We start from the raw sequence: 14,559 nt of genomic DNA, 5'->3' as shown, positions 1-14,559 counted from the left end.
TCAGCACAGAAGAAGGCTCAGACTACCACCAGGGTCATAAAAGTACCCCTGGAAATGCCTTAAACTCCTACGAAAGACTAGTAAATTACGTGTTCTTGGACGCAGAAATGTTTAAAAATATGGCCCTCAGTACAGAAGAAGGCTCAGACTACCACCAGGGTCATAAAAGTACCCCTGGAAATGCCTTAAACTCCCACGAAAGACTAGTAAATTACGTGTTCTTGGGCGCAGAAATGTTTAAAAATATGGCCCTCAGTACAGAAGAAGGCTCAGACTACCACCAGGGTCATAAAAGTACCCCTGGAAATGCCAAAATAGGGCCCTCAGTACAGAAGAAGGCTCAGACTACCACCAGGGTCATAAAAGTACCCCTGGAAATGCCCTAAACTCCCACGAAAGACTAGTAAATTACGTGTTCTTGGGCGCAGAAATGTTTAAAATTAGGGCCCTCAGTACAGAAGAAGGCTCAGACTACCACCAGGGACATAAAAGTACCCCTTGAAATGCCCTAAACTCCCACGAAAGACTAGTACACTACGTGTTCTTGGGCGCGGAAATGTTTAAAAATTGGGCCCTCAGTACAGAAGAAGGCTCAGACTACCACCAGGGTCATAAAAGTACCCCTGGAAATGCCCTAAACTCCCACGAAAGACTAGTAAATTACGTGTTCTTGGACGCAGAAATGTTTAAAATTAGGGCCCTCAGTACGCTCCTAAGATCTGTTGGGTTAAAACTACACCGAGGCCGCAATCAAACAAGTTCTGACGTCGAGCAATACGGACAAGAAATCAACCGTTCCTGTGTTTTACTTCGTGTTTTGAATGAGACAAAGAAGAGACGGAGAGTGAGGACACGGGAGGGTCTTTGATGGGCTTGCAACACCAACACCCCCTCACCCCCGTATACACCTCACCGGGAGTGGTTTGCGCCCGTTACGATAGGCGTCTCCCTCCCTAGTCCCTACTTACCGCACAGCCTCATCGAGTAGCCTTGGGATCCGGGGCGGTAAAGTTGCAGAAAAAAGAAAAACGGCAACCAACTACTGTACCACCCAACCAAGAGGAAAACCCGGAACAACCAACCAACCCTTCCACCACACGCACACACTTTCCACAGCCATAGATAGGGCGGTATTGCCAGACGCTTCCAGGCTTCCACGGTCCAGCGTTTCCAAATTATCGTACTCTCGTTTTTCGGCTTTTCTTGAGGCAGCGGCTAAGTGTGGGTCCGCGGCTCTCAGGCAAATTGTTTTTTTCTAGTTTTCGCGGAGAGCAGAAAGAGCAGTGTCTCCCCGCCCGTCGTGCTGGTCAAATGACTACCGCATAACCGTGTGTGGTAAGAACGCCTTTCTGGTGGATTATTCCCGCCCTGGATTGCGGTAGGACTTGATCTGGCTCCGGTCGTTGAGTCAGCACGGCAAGTTAAACAGGTAAGGGAGGTGCAGCAGAAGGAGAGATAAACAGGTAAGGGAGGTGCAGCAGAAGGAGAGATAAACAGGTAAGGGAGGTGCAGCAGAAGGAGAGATAAACAGGTAAGGGAGGTGCAGCAGAAGGAGAGATAAACAGGTAAGGGAGGTGCAGCAGAAGGAGAGATAAACAGGTAAGGGAGGTGCAGCAGAAGGAGAGATAAACAGGTAAGGGAGGTGCAGCAGAAGGAGAGATAAACAGGTAATGGCGGTGCGCCAGAGGGGGAGATAAAGAGGTAAAGGGGGAGCAACAGAAGGAGAGATAAACAGGTAAGGAGGTGCAGAAGGAGAGATAAACAGGTAAGGGAGGTGCATCAGAAGGAGAGATAAACAGGTAAGGGAGGTGCAGCAGAAGGAGAGATAAACAGGTAAAGGAGGTGCAACAGAAGGAGAGATAAACAGGTAAGGGAGGTGCAACAGAAGGAGAGATAAACAGGTAAAGGAGGTGCTACAGAAGGAGAGATAAACAGGTAAGGGAGGTGCAACAGAAGGAGAGATAAACAGGTAAAGGAGGTGCAACAGAAGGAGAGATAAACAGGTATAAAGGAAGAGCAACAGAGGGAGTGGAATAAACAGAAAGGAGGTGCAACAGAAGGAGAGATAAATAGGAAAGGGAGGTGCAACAGAAGGAGAGATAAACAGGTAAAGGAGATGCTACAGAAGGAGAGATAAACAGGTAAAGGAGGTGCAACAGAAGGAGAGATAAACAGGTAAGGGAGGTGCAGCAGAAGGAGAGATAAACAGGTAAAGGGAGGTGCAACAGAAGGAGAGATAAACAGGTAAGGGAGGTGCTACAGAAGGAGAGATAAACAGGTAAAGGAGATGCTACAGAAGGAGAGAGATAAACAGGTAGAGGAGGTGCAACACAGAGAGAGACGAAGAGATGAAGATGAAACTGAATGCGAGAGGGAGCTAAGAATCTACAGCTTGACTCACGCCTGGTTCATGGGAGAACAATCAGGCTAATAAGACACGTACATATGATGACCAGGATGTAAATAAAACGAATGGAGAAGGGACTGCGAGCGAGAGACTGAGACGATGAGAGAGAGAGGAGGAGGAGAAGGAGGACGACTGAGGTAGAGAGAGAGAGAGAGAGAGAGAGAGAGAGAGAGAGAGAGAGAGAGAGAGAGAGAGAGAGAGAGAGACAGACACACAGACAGATAGACAGAGAGACACACAGACAGAAACAAACAGACGGAAACAGACACAGACAGACAGAAACAGACACAGACAGACAGAGACACAAATACAGAGAGACACAGACAAACAGCAACATATATAAATGGATGTACACACTCTACATTATATTACACTACGAGGCATGGTACACTGACACCAGGTTTTATTATTAACACACTATCATTCTTTAGTAACAATAGTGTGATTGATTAACTTTGACCTTTAGACTCGTTTCTCTGGGCGTGCTGATTTGTTGTTGTTGTTGTTGTTGTTGTTGTCATATAACTTTCTACGACCGAGTTTGTGACATGTCGCCATAACTCTGCGAAAACCCAACAACTCTAACTAACCTCCAAAGCTGTAATTAAAAAAAGCCACACTAACACCATAAAACTATTAGGACATTTAAAAAATCTGGCTGGCGTTAATTTACCAGCCTACACTACATAGGGTCGTATTAAAAAGACATTTAGTCACCCAAGAACACATATTTGGCAAGGCTTTCGTAGGAGTTGAGGGCATTTCCAGGAGTAGTTTTATGACCCTGGTGGTCGTTTGACCCTTCTTCTGTACCGTGAACCTGAAGAAACACTCATTAGAACCCGACTGACCCCCTCTTTGACCCGTAGAAATAGCTGATGTGAGAAGCGAGTGTCTTATAATATTATCGCAAACAAACGGAAACAAGTAAGGCTTTTAACGATAACTTTAACTAGAATCTCGTTATCTGTCTGGGTACGAGAGTTTTGGGCCCTGGAACTGATGATTGCGATGTTCTGAGTACGATAATATAGTAACACTGCTCTCGTTCTTCATTTTGTACGGTGAATTTTTGGTATGATAGTTATTATTTTTGTTTTTGGACCTCTCGTTATCTGTCTGGGTACGAGTTTTGGGCCCTTGAACTGATAATTGCGATGTTCTGAGTACGATAATATAGAAACACTGCTCTCGTTCTTGATGATTTTGTACGGGGAATTTTTGGTACCATAGTTTTTGTTGTTATCTGTCTGGGTACGAGAGTTTTGGGCCCTGTAACTGATAATTGCGATGTTCTGAGTACGATAATATAGCAACACTGCTCTCGTTCTTCATTTTGTACGGGGAATTTTTTGGTACCAAAGTTGTTGTTATTTTTGTTTTTGGACCTTGACCTTGAACTGCCTCCCTTGGTGTAAAAAATCACTCCATACCCAGCCTGAACTTAAAACTTGTCCCCCTTGGCATTTTCCCAGTGGTGTTTGGTTACTTCGTGTTGCCTCTCACAGCTGCCGCGGCGTCTGAGGTTCATTCCGTCCCGGCGTGACACCATTTTAACGGGGCAAGGATGTTTTTTTCTTACAGCAAGGGAATAAAACAAAAACACCAACAAATATGTGTTTGGACGCCGAAATGTTTAACCCGGTAGCAGCGACGGGACAAATTTGTGGCTTTACCATGTAGCAGCGACGGGACAAATTTGTGGCTTTACCGTGTAGCAGCGACGGGACAAATTTGTGGCTTTACCGTGTAGCAGCGACGGGACAAATTTGTGGCTTTACCGTGTAGCAGCGACGGGTCAAATTTGTGGCTTTACCGTGTAGCAGCGACGGGCCAAATTTGTGGCTTTACCGTGTAGCAGCGACGGGACAAATTTGTGGCTTTACCGTGTAGCAGCGACGGGCCAAATTTGTGGCTTTACCGTGTAGCAACGACGGGCCAAATTTGTGGCTTTACCGTGTAGCAGCGACAGGCCAAATTTGTGGCTTTACCGTGTGGCAGCGACGGGCGAAGTTTGTGGCTTTACCGTAGCAGCAACGGGCCAAATTTGTGGCTTTACCGTGTAGCAGCGACGGGCCAAATTTGTGGCTTTACCGTGTAGCAGCGACGGGACAAATTTGTGGCTTTACCATGTAGCAGCGACGGGTCAAATTTGTGGCTTTACCGTGTAGCAGCGACGGGACAAATCTGTGGCTTTACCGTGTAGCAGCGACGGGACAAATTTGTGGCTTTACCGTGTAGCAGCGACGGGCCAAATTTGTGGCTTTACCATGTAGCAGCGACGGGACAAATTTGTGGCTTTACCGTGTAGCAGCGACGGGCCAAATTTGTGGCTTTACCGTGTAGCAGCGACGGGCCAAATTTGTGGCTTTACCGTGTAGCAGCGACGGGACAAATTTTTGCCATGATATAAACCCCCAAAATAGATGATGCATAAACTGATCACAAATGCGTTGATGTATATTATGAAATGGTTTGCGTGAGTGATGATTCTTTCTCATTTTTCTCGCTTAGAGGGTTTGTGGCTTTTGTGGCCTTTGAGAAACATGATCCCCGCAGCTACCGGGTTAAGAATATGACGTTATGATACGTTCTTCTGAAGCACATAGGCCTATAGGGTAAAATTATCAGACCTATCCCCCTCTCGCATCTACAATTTCCAAAGGCCTACAGGGAGGTCAGTCAGGTTTTGATGAGTGGTATTTTAGCTTCATGGTACAGAGGAAGGGTCAAACTACCACCAGGGTCCAAAAACTACCCCTGGAAATGCCCAAAACGCCTGAGTCTTATGAAATTCTAGATGCTGTTGCGACAAAGGAATAAGATGAAAGAGAAAGAGAAGGGAAAAAGAAAACGGAGATGGGGAGAGAGAATAAAAGAGGATATGAAGAGAGAGAGAGAGAGAGAGAGAGAGAGAGAGAGAGAGAAGGAAATAAGAGCGAAAGGACAGAAGAAAGGTCAATTTTGGGTGGAGAGGTGACTTGATACTCTCCTCTTGAAAGCGTTCGAGTCTGACAAAAAAATATATATATTCGTGTTCTTACTGATAGAAAAGAAGCCGTGAGAGAAACGCCATAATTTCACTGTATGCCATAAAATCAATCAACAGGGAGAGGGAAATAGATAAAGAAGTTGACAAAGAAAGCGAGACAGAGAGAGGGAGAGATAAACGGATATAGCCTATTGTTTTTTTTCTTCATATTTCTCGTTGTTTATTCTCTCCCCTTCTCTCTTTTCCTCTTCATTTCTTTGTTTTTCTCTCCTCTTCGATTCTTCTCTTATTCTCTATCCTCATTTCCTTCTTTCCTTCTCATTCTCTTTTCCTCTTCAAATTTTCTCTCTATTCTCTTTTCCCATCATTTTCTTCTTCCCTTTTCTTTCTCTTTTCCTCTTCTCGTTCTATCTCTCTGGTTTCAAATCTTTTCTCATATTTTTTCCCCATCTCCGTTTTCTTCTTTCCTTCTCAATCTCTTTTTCCTCCTCCTCTCGTGCTCTCTAACTCTGCCTTCAAATCTTTTCTATTCTTTTTTCCTATCATTTTCTTCCTTCTCTCTCTCTCTCTCTCTCTCTCTCTCTCTCTCTCTCTCTCTCTCTCTCTCTCTCTCCACTGTAATTTCCTACGATCCACAAAATTCCAATCAAAAGAAGACACTAAAATTATTACCACTCACTTATTTGATCTAATTATTTAACATACGAGAGAGAGAGAGAGAGAGAGAGAGAGAGAGAGAGAGAGAGAGAGAGAGAGAGAGAGAGAGAGATGAATAAAAGAAAATGGGGCAGGGGGAGTTAAAGGGAGAGTCGACGAAGTGGGGAGTCTTATAAAAGCGAGAAGAGAATAAAGATGTGAGGTTATCTAGCCAGGCAGAGGGCAAAGGTGCGAGGGATGGGGAGGGGGGAAGTGAGGAAGGGGAAGAAGGGGAAGGTAAGGGAAGGGGAGAATGAAAGGTGGAGGGGAACGAAGGGAGGAAAGGGGAGAAGGGGAAGTTGAGGAGGTGTGGAGGAAGAGGAAGGGGAGGAAAGATTGGGAGACGTTAGGTTAGGTTAAGTTAGGATAGGCAGAAGGTTAAAAAGTGCAAAGGAGGGAAAAAAGAGGAGGAAGGAAGGAGACTGAAAGGGGGGAAGGAGGGGAAGCAAGAACGGTTCGAAGGGACTGTCAGGAAAAGGTTAGACTAAGGTTAGGTTAGGTTAGGTTAGACAGAAGGTAAAAAAATGCAAGAGATAAAGAAAAGGGGAGAAATGAGGGGGAAAGGAAGGAGAAGGAAAGGTGGGAAGGAGGGGAAGGGACAGTTAGGGAAAGGTTAGGAGACTTAAGTTTGGTGAGGTGAGGTTAGGCAAGAGATGAAGAAAAGAGGAGGAAGAAAAGATGAGGAAGGGGGGGAGGGAGGAAGGGGAGTGAAGGGGGGAAGGAGGGGAAACAAGAGCGGCTCGAAGGGACTGTCAGGGAAAGGTTAGGAGACTTAGGTTATGAAGGTGACGAGGGCAGGAGGGTTAGTGTGATGAGTCCCCTGGCGCGCCCAGAAAGGTTGCAGCACCATCACCTCCACCACCACCACCACCTCCTCCTCAGTCAACCCCCTCGAGGCGCAAAGATCAGAGTCCCAAAAACTTCAAGAGGACCCTCGGCAGCCTCTCGAGTAATTAATGTAGAGAGTCGGAGAGCGCTTGACGGCGTTTATCTTGGAGTCAGGACGAGAATTGCTATTATATCATGTGCGTCTGTGTGTGTGTGTGTGTGTGTGTGTGTGCGTGTGTGTGTGTGTGTGTGATGGGAATGTGATGATATACGGTCACCTGAACTTTAAGACCCACGAAAAAGATAATAAAAGGAGTCTGGTAGATGAGAATAAAATGACTTAGACGGTTTAATAAGGATGTGCCTGACGGGAATGTGATGATATACGTACACTTACACCTTTAAGACCCACGAAGAAGATAATAAAAGGAGTCTGGTAGATGAGACCCAAAATGACTTAGACGGTTTAATAAGGAGGTGCCTGCTGGGAATGTGATGATATACGTACACCTGAACTTAAAGACCCACGAAAAAGATAATAAAAGGAGTCAGGTAGATGAGACCCAAAATGACTTAGACGGTTTAATAAGGAGGTGAGGCGAGACATCACTCACTCTGTACATATGAAAGAGGAGAACAAGAGCAACGAGCTAGCGGGCCTTTTTTGTTGTTGTTGTTTTAATTTCCTTTTTGCCCTTGAGCTGCTTCCTGTACTGCAAAAAAATAAGATAGGCCAAGGAAACACAGCATCACAGCACTTAGGGCAGGGGTCGGCAACCTTTTGAACACAGAGTGCCAAGTCTAATTAATACCTTTTCTTTTACTATCTTGCGTGCCTGGTGTTATTTTTTCCACACTATCAAGCCTATGCCCTATGGAAATTGAGATCATAATTATATAGTATGTAGTGACCATTATAACTAAAGTAAAGTGTATTTTCCTGCACATGCATAACATAAATGTAACGTTTTTGTAGCATTTAGTATTCCTTGTTACTAAAAATATATTCTTTTTTTTAGGGTAACGATCGGTCTCACGGATTTGTATACAGTGGTGGTGAAGGAACACAGGAGACATGGCACTCCTATAGCATATAAACGAAGGCATACAGAAGAAGAAAAAGAAGAGGAAGAAGAAGAAAAAGGAGAAGAAAAAAAATGATGAAGAATAAGAACAAGAAGATGAGGAGGAAGAAAAATTAACCACATTGCTTACAGAACAAAAATGAGAACAGGAACAAAATAAAGAAGATGAAAAAGAAAATGATGATGATGGAGAAAAGAAGAACAAGGACAAGAAGATGAGAGGGAAGAAAAATTAACCACAGTGCTAACGAAGGAACAAGAACAAAAACAAGAAGAAGAAAAAGAAGAAGACGAAGAAGAAAAAGAAAAAGATGATGATGATGATGATGGAGAAAAGAAGAACAAGGACAAGAAAATGAGAGGGAAGAAAAATTAACCACAGTGCTAACGAAGGAACAAGAACAAAAACAAGAAGAAGAAGAAGAAAAAGAAGAAGATGAAGAAGAAGAAACGAAAAAACACAGAACGAACAGTACCTACCATTGGTAAATAATGAATGAAAGTACCTAATATAACAGGCTAAACTGAAAATAAACATACGACTGGAACACTTTTAATGATGGCTTTGAACCCACCATAAATAGTTCAGTCACTTGTTAGCTCGCACGAAAAAAAAGAAAAGAAAAGGAAGAAAAGGAAGCCGCTGATGATAATGATGTAGATCCTCCTGGGGAAAAAATGGCCGGAAGAGATAAAGGGCCAGTTTCACAGTTCCCATGATGGGTTAGTAAGCTCCCAAACCAATACCAGAGCCTTCGAAATTTCCTTGTATAGTATCTGGTGCTTATATTTAAGTTCACAAATTTGACGAAACTATACAGGAAAAGTCTTATGTATTTAGTGTGGCATCGAAGACCTCACCATTTTGGATTGTATGGGATTCTATAGTTTGGTTCGGGCTGTTACGAAGACACCGTGTTGGACTGTGAAATCGGCTAATAGCATGCGTATAGGGCAACCAACACTCACCCGTAGAGCAGCGCAGCGCCTGCTATCCCTCCCCCGAGCTGCGCCAAGACGAACATGGCTGCGCGGAGGGGAGACACGTGCCGGGTGACGGCGAGGGACACCGTCACGGCGGGGTTCACGTGGCCGCCGGACACCTGCAGAGAGACACGCACACACGTCATTAAGGGGAACAAGAATGGGTGGGATGGGTTGGCGGAGGAGGGTGATGTAGGTTTGTGCCATGCAGGGTAATTTAAGGGGAATAGGCGAGGGTGGGATGGCTTGGTGGAGGCACGAAGAGGGGGGGTGATGGTAGGAGGATAAGGCAGTATTCTCAAAAATTTCGGACCTTACACACCTACGTTTGATAAGGCTTTCGTAGAGGTGGTTGTGTTAATATTTCCATAGGTAGTTTAAGGGAAAGAAGCAAGGGTGGGATGAATTGGAGCCACGAGGAAGGTGGTGATGTATTATAGGTCAGTGCAAGGACAAGGAGAACAGGGCTCGTATTCTCAAACACTTCGGGGGTTATACACTTACATTTCATAAGGGCTCAAGTTTTATCCTGACATGAAGATCAGTCTAGTGCTGTGTTCCACATTTTTTTTCTTACAGCAACCAAGTTTTACTTTAAAAATTCCCCTCACGACCCATTTTGAAGCGTCAGTACCAAGAACCATGCATCTCCCACCATCTGGTATTTAAGTAGGTATCTATTTAGGTACAAGTGGTGACTCAGTGGGATCTAGTTCCTCGCGACCTAGTACTGGGGAGCGACACTCAGTATTTGGAAGGAGCACCATTATTCAGGCTTTGTAAGTGGAGTACAGTTGGTCGAGGGTGGTAGCGGATGGTGCTGGAAGAGTCGATGAAGGTTAAAAGTAGGTGGCGCAGCAGGATGAGGAAAGCGGAGGCGGAATGTGTAGGATGACGGTCTCGGAAGGGAAATGTTGGCAGAACAGCAAGAGGGTGGAGGCGGCGGATGAATAAATATGGGAGGATGTAGGAAGCGAGTGTGTGGGTGGGAAAATGAGGGATTATTGTGTAGGATGAGGGCCTCAGAGAGCACTAGTTGTGTTGGTCCCCATGGCTTTCATACCTGGAACACCAATATATCTCTTCTCCTGAATTTTGTAAGATCCAGGAGGTTTAGAGTTGCAGGTTCTAGGTAACCAAAACCCAGAGTTGAAACGCTGAACTTGGTATAGCAATGCTGAAGCGGTAGCTAAGGAGACTGACCACATACCCGGCCGGTAGGCACTCGTTGGAGGATCCTTCAGAACTGAAGGGTTTTCTGGTGCAGAGTTCTTTGCACTCAACTTATTGTTCCAACGCTCAAGCTCCATGTCTGGTCAAGAAGAATCTCGAGATGTAACCATGCAGTGTTTCATCTCGAGACAGTGAATCCTCCCGTGAGTTATGTACAGTCGCCAACAAAAGTCCTGCGTCGCTTTCAACCCCACCGTGAGTCCGAGACACTTGAGGTTCGAACAAACGGAGCACCAATCCAAGATATGGCACATGTTTTTTCGAACCTCAGGTGTCTCAGACTCACGCTAGGGTTGGAAGCGACGCAGGACTTTTGTCCGCAACTGTACTACATAGGATGGGAAAGGGGCCTGCATGGAGACTTGCTCTGGGGATCCCCCGGGTATGGCTTCGAAGGGGGGGTGAGCCGACGTCTCCCCCCCCCCCCCACCCGGCATATGCCCCTATTAATTGATTGACCGAGTCAGCTGCTTGACAGGATAATCTTTAAGGATATAACCTTTAGAGATAAGTAACGTGGCGAGAAAGTTGTAGTGATAAGCCTATTGTAAAGTAAATGTTGCCATCTCTCCGCCGTGGTTCGGACGCGGCGTTACGGAGAGCCGCCGCCTCCTTAATAGTCCTCTGAGCCACGGCACGCACTCCGAGTATTGGAAAACTCACCTTACACCTTCACTTTCAGGAGGCTGGGTGAGGGGGGAGAGGGAGGCAAGAACACGTGACTGGGGAGACTGACGCTGGAAGGATGGCGTATTACAGCTGCCAAGCCGAAATTAATTAAGCGAACAACACCTGATCCTCGGCTTCATTGCTGCACCACGAGGCAGGGAGAGCCAGGCCCCCCTCCCCCCGCCTTGCGCCGCCTCAATCAATTACGGACAAGTGACCAGTAAAAAGCAACTTGACACTTAGCATACAGGATGATACAAGGCATAACCATGAATGCCGGTGTCCTAATTATGGCCATCCCCAAACCTCAGGGTACGCCTCCTTTCAAAGCTTCTACCAAATCCTGAAACACACACACACTGGTTCTACGAGCTCGATACGTCCCCCACGAGCCTCAAATATTAATGGAGTGTTTAGTAATGTTGCGTAAAGCAGAGGCGCCAAACAGACAAGAGTTAAGAGGAAAGCTATCTAGAGAACAATGGCGGCGGTGGTGTTATCTGGCAGGTGCGGCGTTGAGTGCATCAGGAGTGTTGGCAGGTGTCAGGAGGTGGTCGGCAACGCCCTCACTATTTAAACATGAGGCTTTTTCTTTTTCTAAAGTGGTCTCGTACTAACAACTAACGGACAGTGCTGGGGGTTCTACATGTAGTATATTACATTTCAACACCATTTCGAAGAGCAAGGTGACGCAATTATTGAAGCTCAGTAATGTTAGTTGCAATTGTCGCCTAACTCATTTCATCATACGTTTTCATCAATTTTAAAGTCTTCGGCCTGAATGTTATGCCTGACTGTTTGCCTCTCACCGCGTGAATATGCTTGCAATTGCTACAAATTGCTTTGCAACACATAATTCAAAAGGATTGTCACCCTAAACAATTTCCGTCATCAACAGTGTCTATAAAGCAATAAAGGAGGCCGTCGTCTCCCAACAGATACTGACCCAAAGGCAGCAAGGAGATAATAATGTAACCTCCGACGCTGAATGGAGAATCTTGTTACCATTAACCTCACACAAAAGACGAGGCAGACAGGACTGCTTTCACAGTTCGCCATGATGGATTAGTAAGCCTCCAAACCAATACAATATTCGAAATTTCCTTGTGTAGTGCTTTGTGTTCATATTTAAGTTAGGAAATTCGAAGGAACCATACGGGAAATCTCTTGTGTATCTGGTGTTGCATCGGAAACCTAGCCATTATGAAGTTTAGAAGATTGAATAGTTTGGTTCGGGCGATTACAAAGCCACTGTGTTGGACTGTGAAATCGGCTCTCAATCCTAAAGGGTCGAAAACCACGTGTTAAACAGCTTTGGAGAATATGCAGTTCGGAAATGGAGCACAGTAATCAACGAATGGGGAGTCTTTAATATTTGAGTTGGAGGTGGCATGTTGGGTGATCGTAATGGCTGCCTATATCAGTAAATACTATACTTATCGGAGATTAAAATTAATTAGACCATTCGTTGGAGAAGGATGGAGTACATAACATCAGAGGTGGAGAAAGCTGGGAATCACAGGCCTTGAAGCTTTTGCTCGGGCAGTTTATTGGTCATTATCCTTGTCGATGTGTAAATTAGGTAAATTATATACTAATAAATCCTACAAAAACAAATATAAATAAATAGGATGAGAAAATTTAATGAATACACTAATAAATAAGGAGATGAAGCGAGTTCCCGCGCATCCGTCTGAAACTGGCCGACCTTGAAGACCCGCCGCCCCGTGCAGCTACCCGCCCCGCCCCGCCCCTGCTCTCCCACCACCCCGGAACCCCGCCGCCTCACATATTTTTCCCCATACACGTTCCGCCCCTGCCAGAGTAATCTACACCGCCTCTTCCTCAATATGTCATACATGAATGATATATTTTCGACATTAAATGTTAAATTCGAAAATATACTCATACCTTACTGAAGCTGTGCATGGTCACGAAGTGGAATAATTTTACACTGACTGAATAGTTACATGCTCTGAAGGATCAACTGTGATAAAAACATTACTTATACAATCTATCCCTTTTCATCATAAGCATTAGGTTGCCAATACCATAATGAACGTAACGGTGATGCTGACGGTGCATGTTGTTGCTGACCCAGAGTTGCTCCATCTTCTGAAAGCAGTTTTTTGAGTTCATACCCATGAAAAGAGCACATCAACGAGCACAAGCAACACCGTGAGGTGTGCTTCATCTCAACACGGCATAGATCATTTCTTGGTACCAGTATGACAAGGTTACTGTCTAGATCATTATTTTTCTTTCTTAAAAAGTAGTGCGATGGACAGAATCAGTGCGCAGTGAGGCAAGAGATCATAACGGCGTGAGAAGGCTTTGATAATACACAAGCTTCAAAACATGCATGGCTCCCCTTCACTGTCCATGCAAATGCCTTGCTGGACCCGCGCGAAACTGATAAACATTCAAAGACAACAGCACACATGCCTCCATCAAGTTCCGGTGAGACAACAGCGGCTCAACTCTTGACAACCACGGAACCCCTTGTCAAACTGAATCAAGTTCAACCAGCCCCAACACATGCGTGCATATCAATAACACTAGAGGAAGTTGAGAGGAAATAAGAGGGATGGAAAAGTAATTTGCGTACTCTCTCAGAGACAAGGAGAGAGAGAGAGAGAGAGAGAGAGAGAGAGAGAGAGAGAGAGAGAGAGAGAGAGAGAGAGAGAGAGAGAGAGAGAGAGAGAGTTCTGCTGACCCCACACTCTCGGTTCTCATCACCTGTCCGAAGCTGTGGACGAGGATGGCCATGGAGAAGCCCGCCACCAGGGCCACGGTGAGCTGTCCGTCCTGCGTCAGCACCTTGCCGGTCCAGGGGCTGTAGGCTCCGCACACCAGGAACACATAGAACACTGTGGCCAGACACTCGGCGATCACGGCCCGCCACAGCTCCAGCGTGCGCACCTCGGCGATCATGGAGGGCCTTGGAAGCGGGGTGACCTCCTGCCGAAGGCCCTCCAGCTTGTCCAAGAGCGCCACCAGCTGGGCGTCCACGCTGCCGCCGCCTCCGCCTCCCACCGTGCTGGCCATGGTCACGGCAGACACACGCACTCACACACACTCACAAGCCCCACGCCCCTCAGTGACAGCCCCCGCGCCTGTTCATACTCTGCACCACACACACCGCCGCCACCTCACAACTCTGACGGGCTATTTATCGCTGCTGTTATCACTTGTATTCTGCCACTTTTTGCTAGCGTGTCATCTCCCTGGGCGGTGCACTAGACCTGGCAGCCAGCAGACACGCAGCATTCAGCACTTTGGTCCAGTGGTATCCCTGTTATCGAGGCGTCACTGGTTACTAGAGATAGCAATACGTTGTCACATGGCTCTCCACGCCGCACACATGCCACTCTACACCACTGCTCGGATTCTTACGCTCTTCTGAGGCGCCGTGGGCCCGCGACGCCGATTTGGAGGCTGCTTGGCATCGCTCTACGCACGTCTGACGTTATTCACTGGTAACACAAACTGGAAAAATCAATACCTTTAGCTTTATTTGCCACTCACATGTCTAAACTAACTCATTATTAGTCTGGAAATGGTGTGTTTTATATGGGTGAGGGTTGGTCTTGATGGTTGTTGCTAAGATTCTTGCGTCTGGCATGGGAGGCCCCGCGTTGGCTGCCTTATGCGAGAGTTTCTTT

At 46.1% G+C, this 14,559-nt stretch overlaps 1 protein-coding gene and 1 long non-coding RNA gene across 3 annotated transcripts in view; one reads left to right on the top strand and one right to left on the bottom strand.

The window, feature by feature from the left end:
- LOC127006263 (neurogenic protein big brain-like) overlaps positions 1-14,324 on the bottom strand; it is a 126,088-nt gene extending 111,764 nt beyond the window's left edge. The window contains exons 1-2 of one of the 2 annotated variants that reach the window (XM_050875907.1): positions 13,634-14,324; positions 8,978-9,111 (exon numbers count right to left, since the gene is read on the bottom strand). In XM_050875907.1, coding sequence (XP_050731864.1) covers positions 8,978-9,111; positions 13,634-13,942 — 443 coding nt within the window. In that variant the 5' untranslated portion in view covers positions 13,943-14,324. The remainder of the gene's footprint in view (positions 1-8,977; positions 9,112-13,633) is intronic. The other variant, XM_050875906.1, reaches the window with a different exon arrangement.
- On the top strand, positions 323-2,511 carry LOC127006267 (uncharacterized). Its single transcript, XR_007759365.1, has 3 exons — positions 323-1,667; positions 1,800-2,048; positions 2,220-2,511. It is a non-coding gene; the product is annotated as an uncharacterized LOC127006267 (long non-coding RNA).
- Positions 14,325-14,559: the final 235 nt, after the last annotated feature.

This window comes from Eriocheir sinensis, chromosome 32 (genome assembly GCF_024679095.1).
Source record: "Eriocheir sinensis breed Jianghai 21 chromosome 32, ASM2467909v1, whole genome shotgun sequence".
Classification (NCBI taxonomy): Eukaryota; Metazoa; Arthropoda; class Malacostraca; order Decapoda; family Varunidae; genus Eriocheir; species Eriocheir sinensis.
This window is presented reverse-complemented; position numbering and strand designations above follow the sequence as displayed.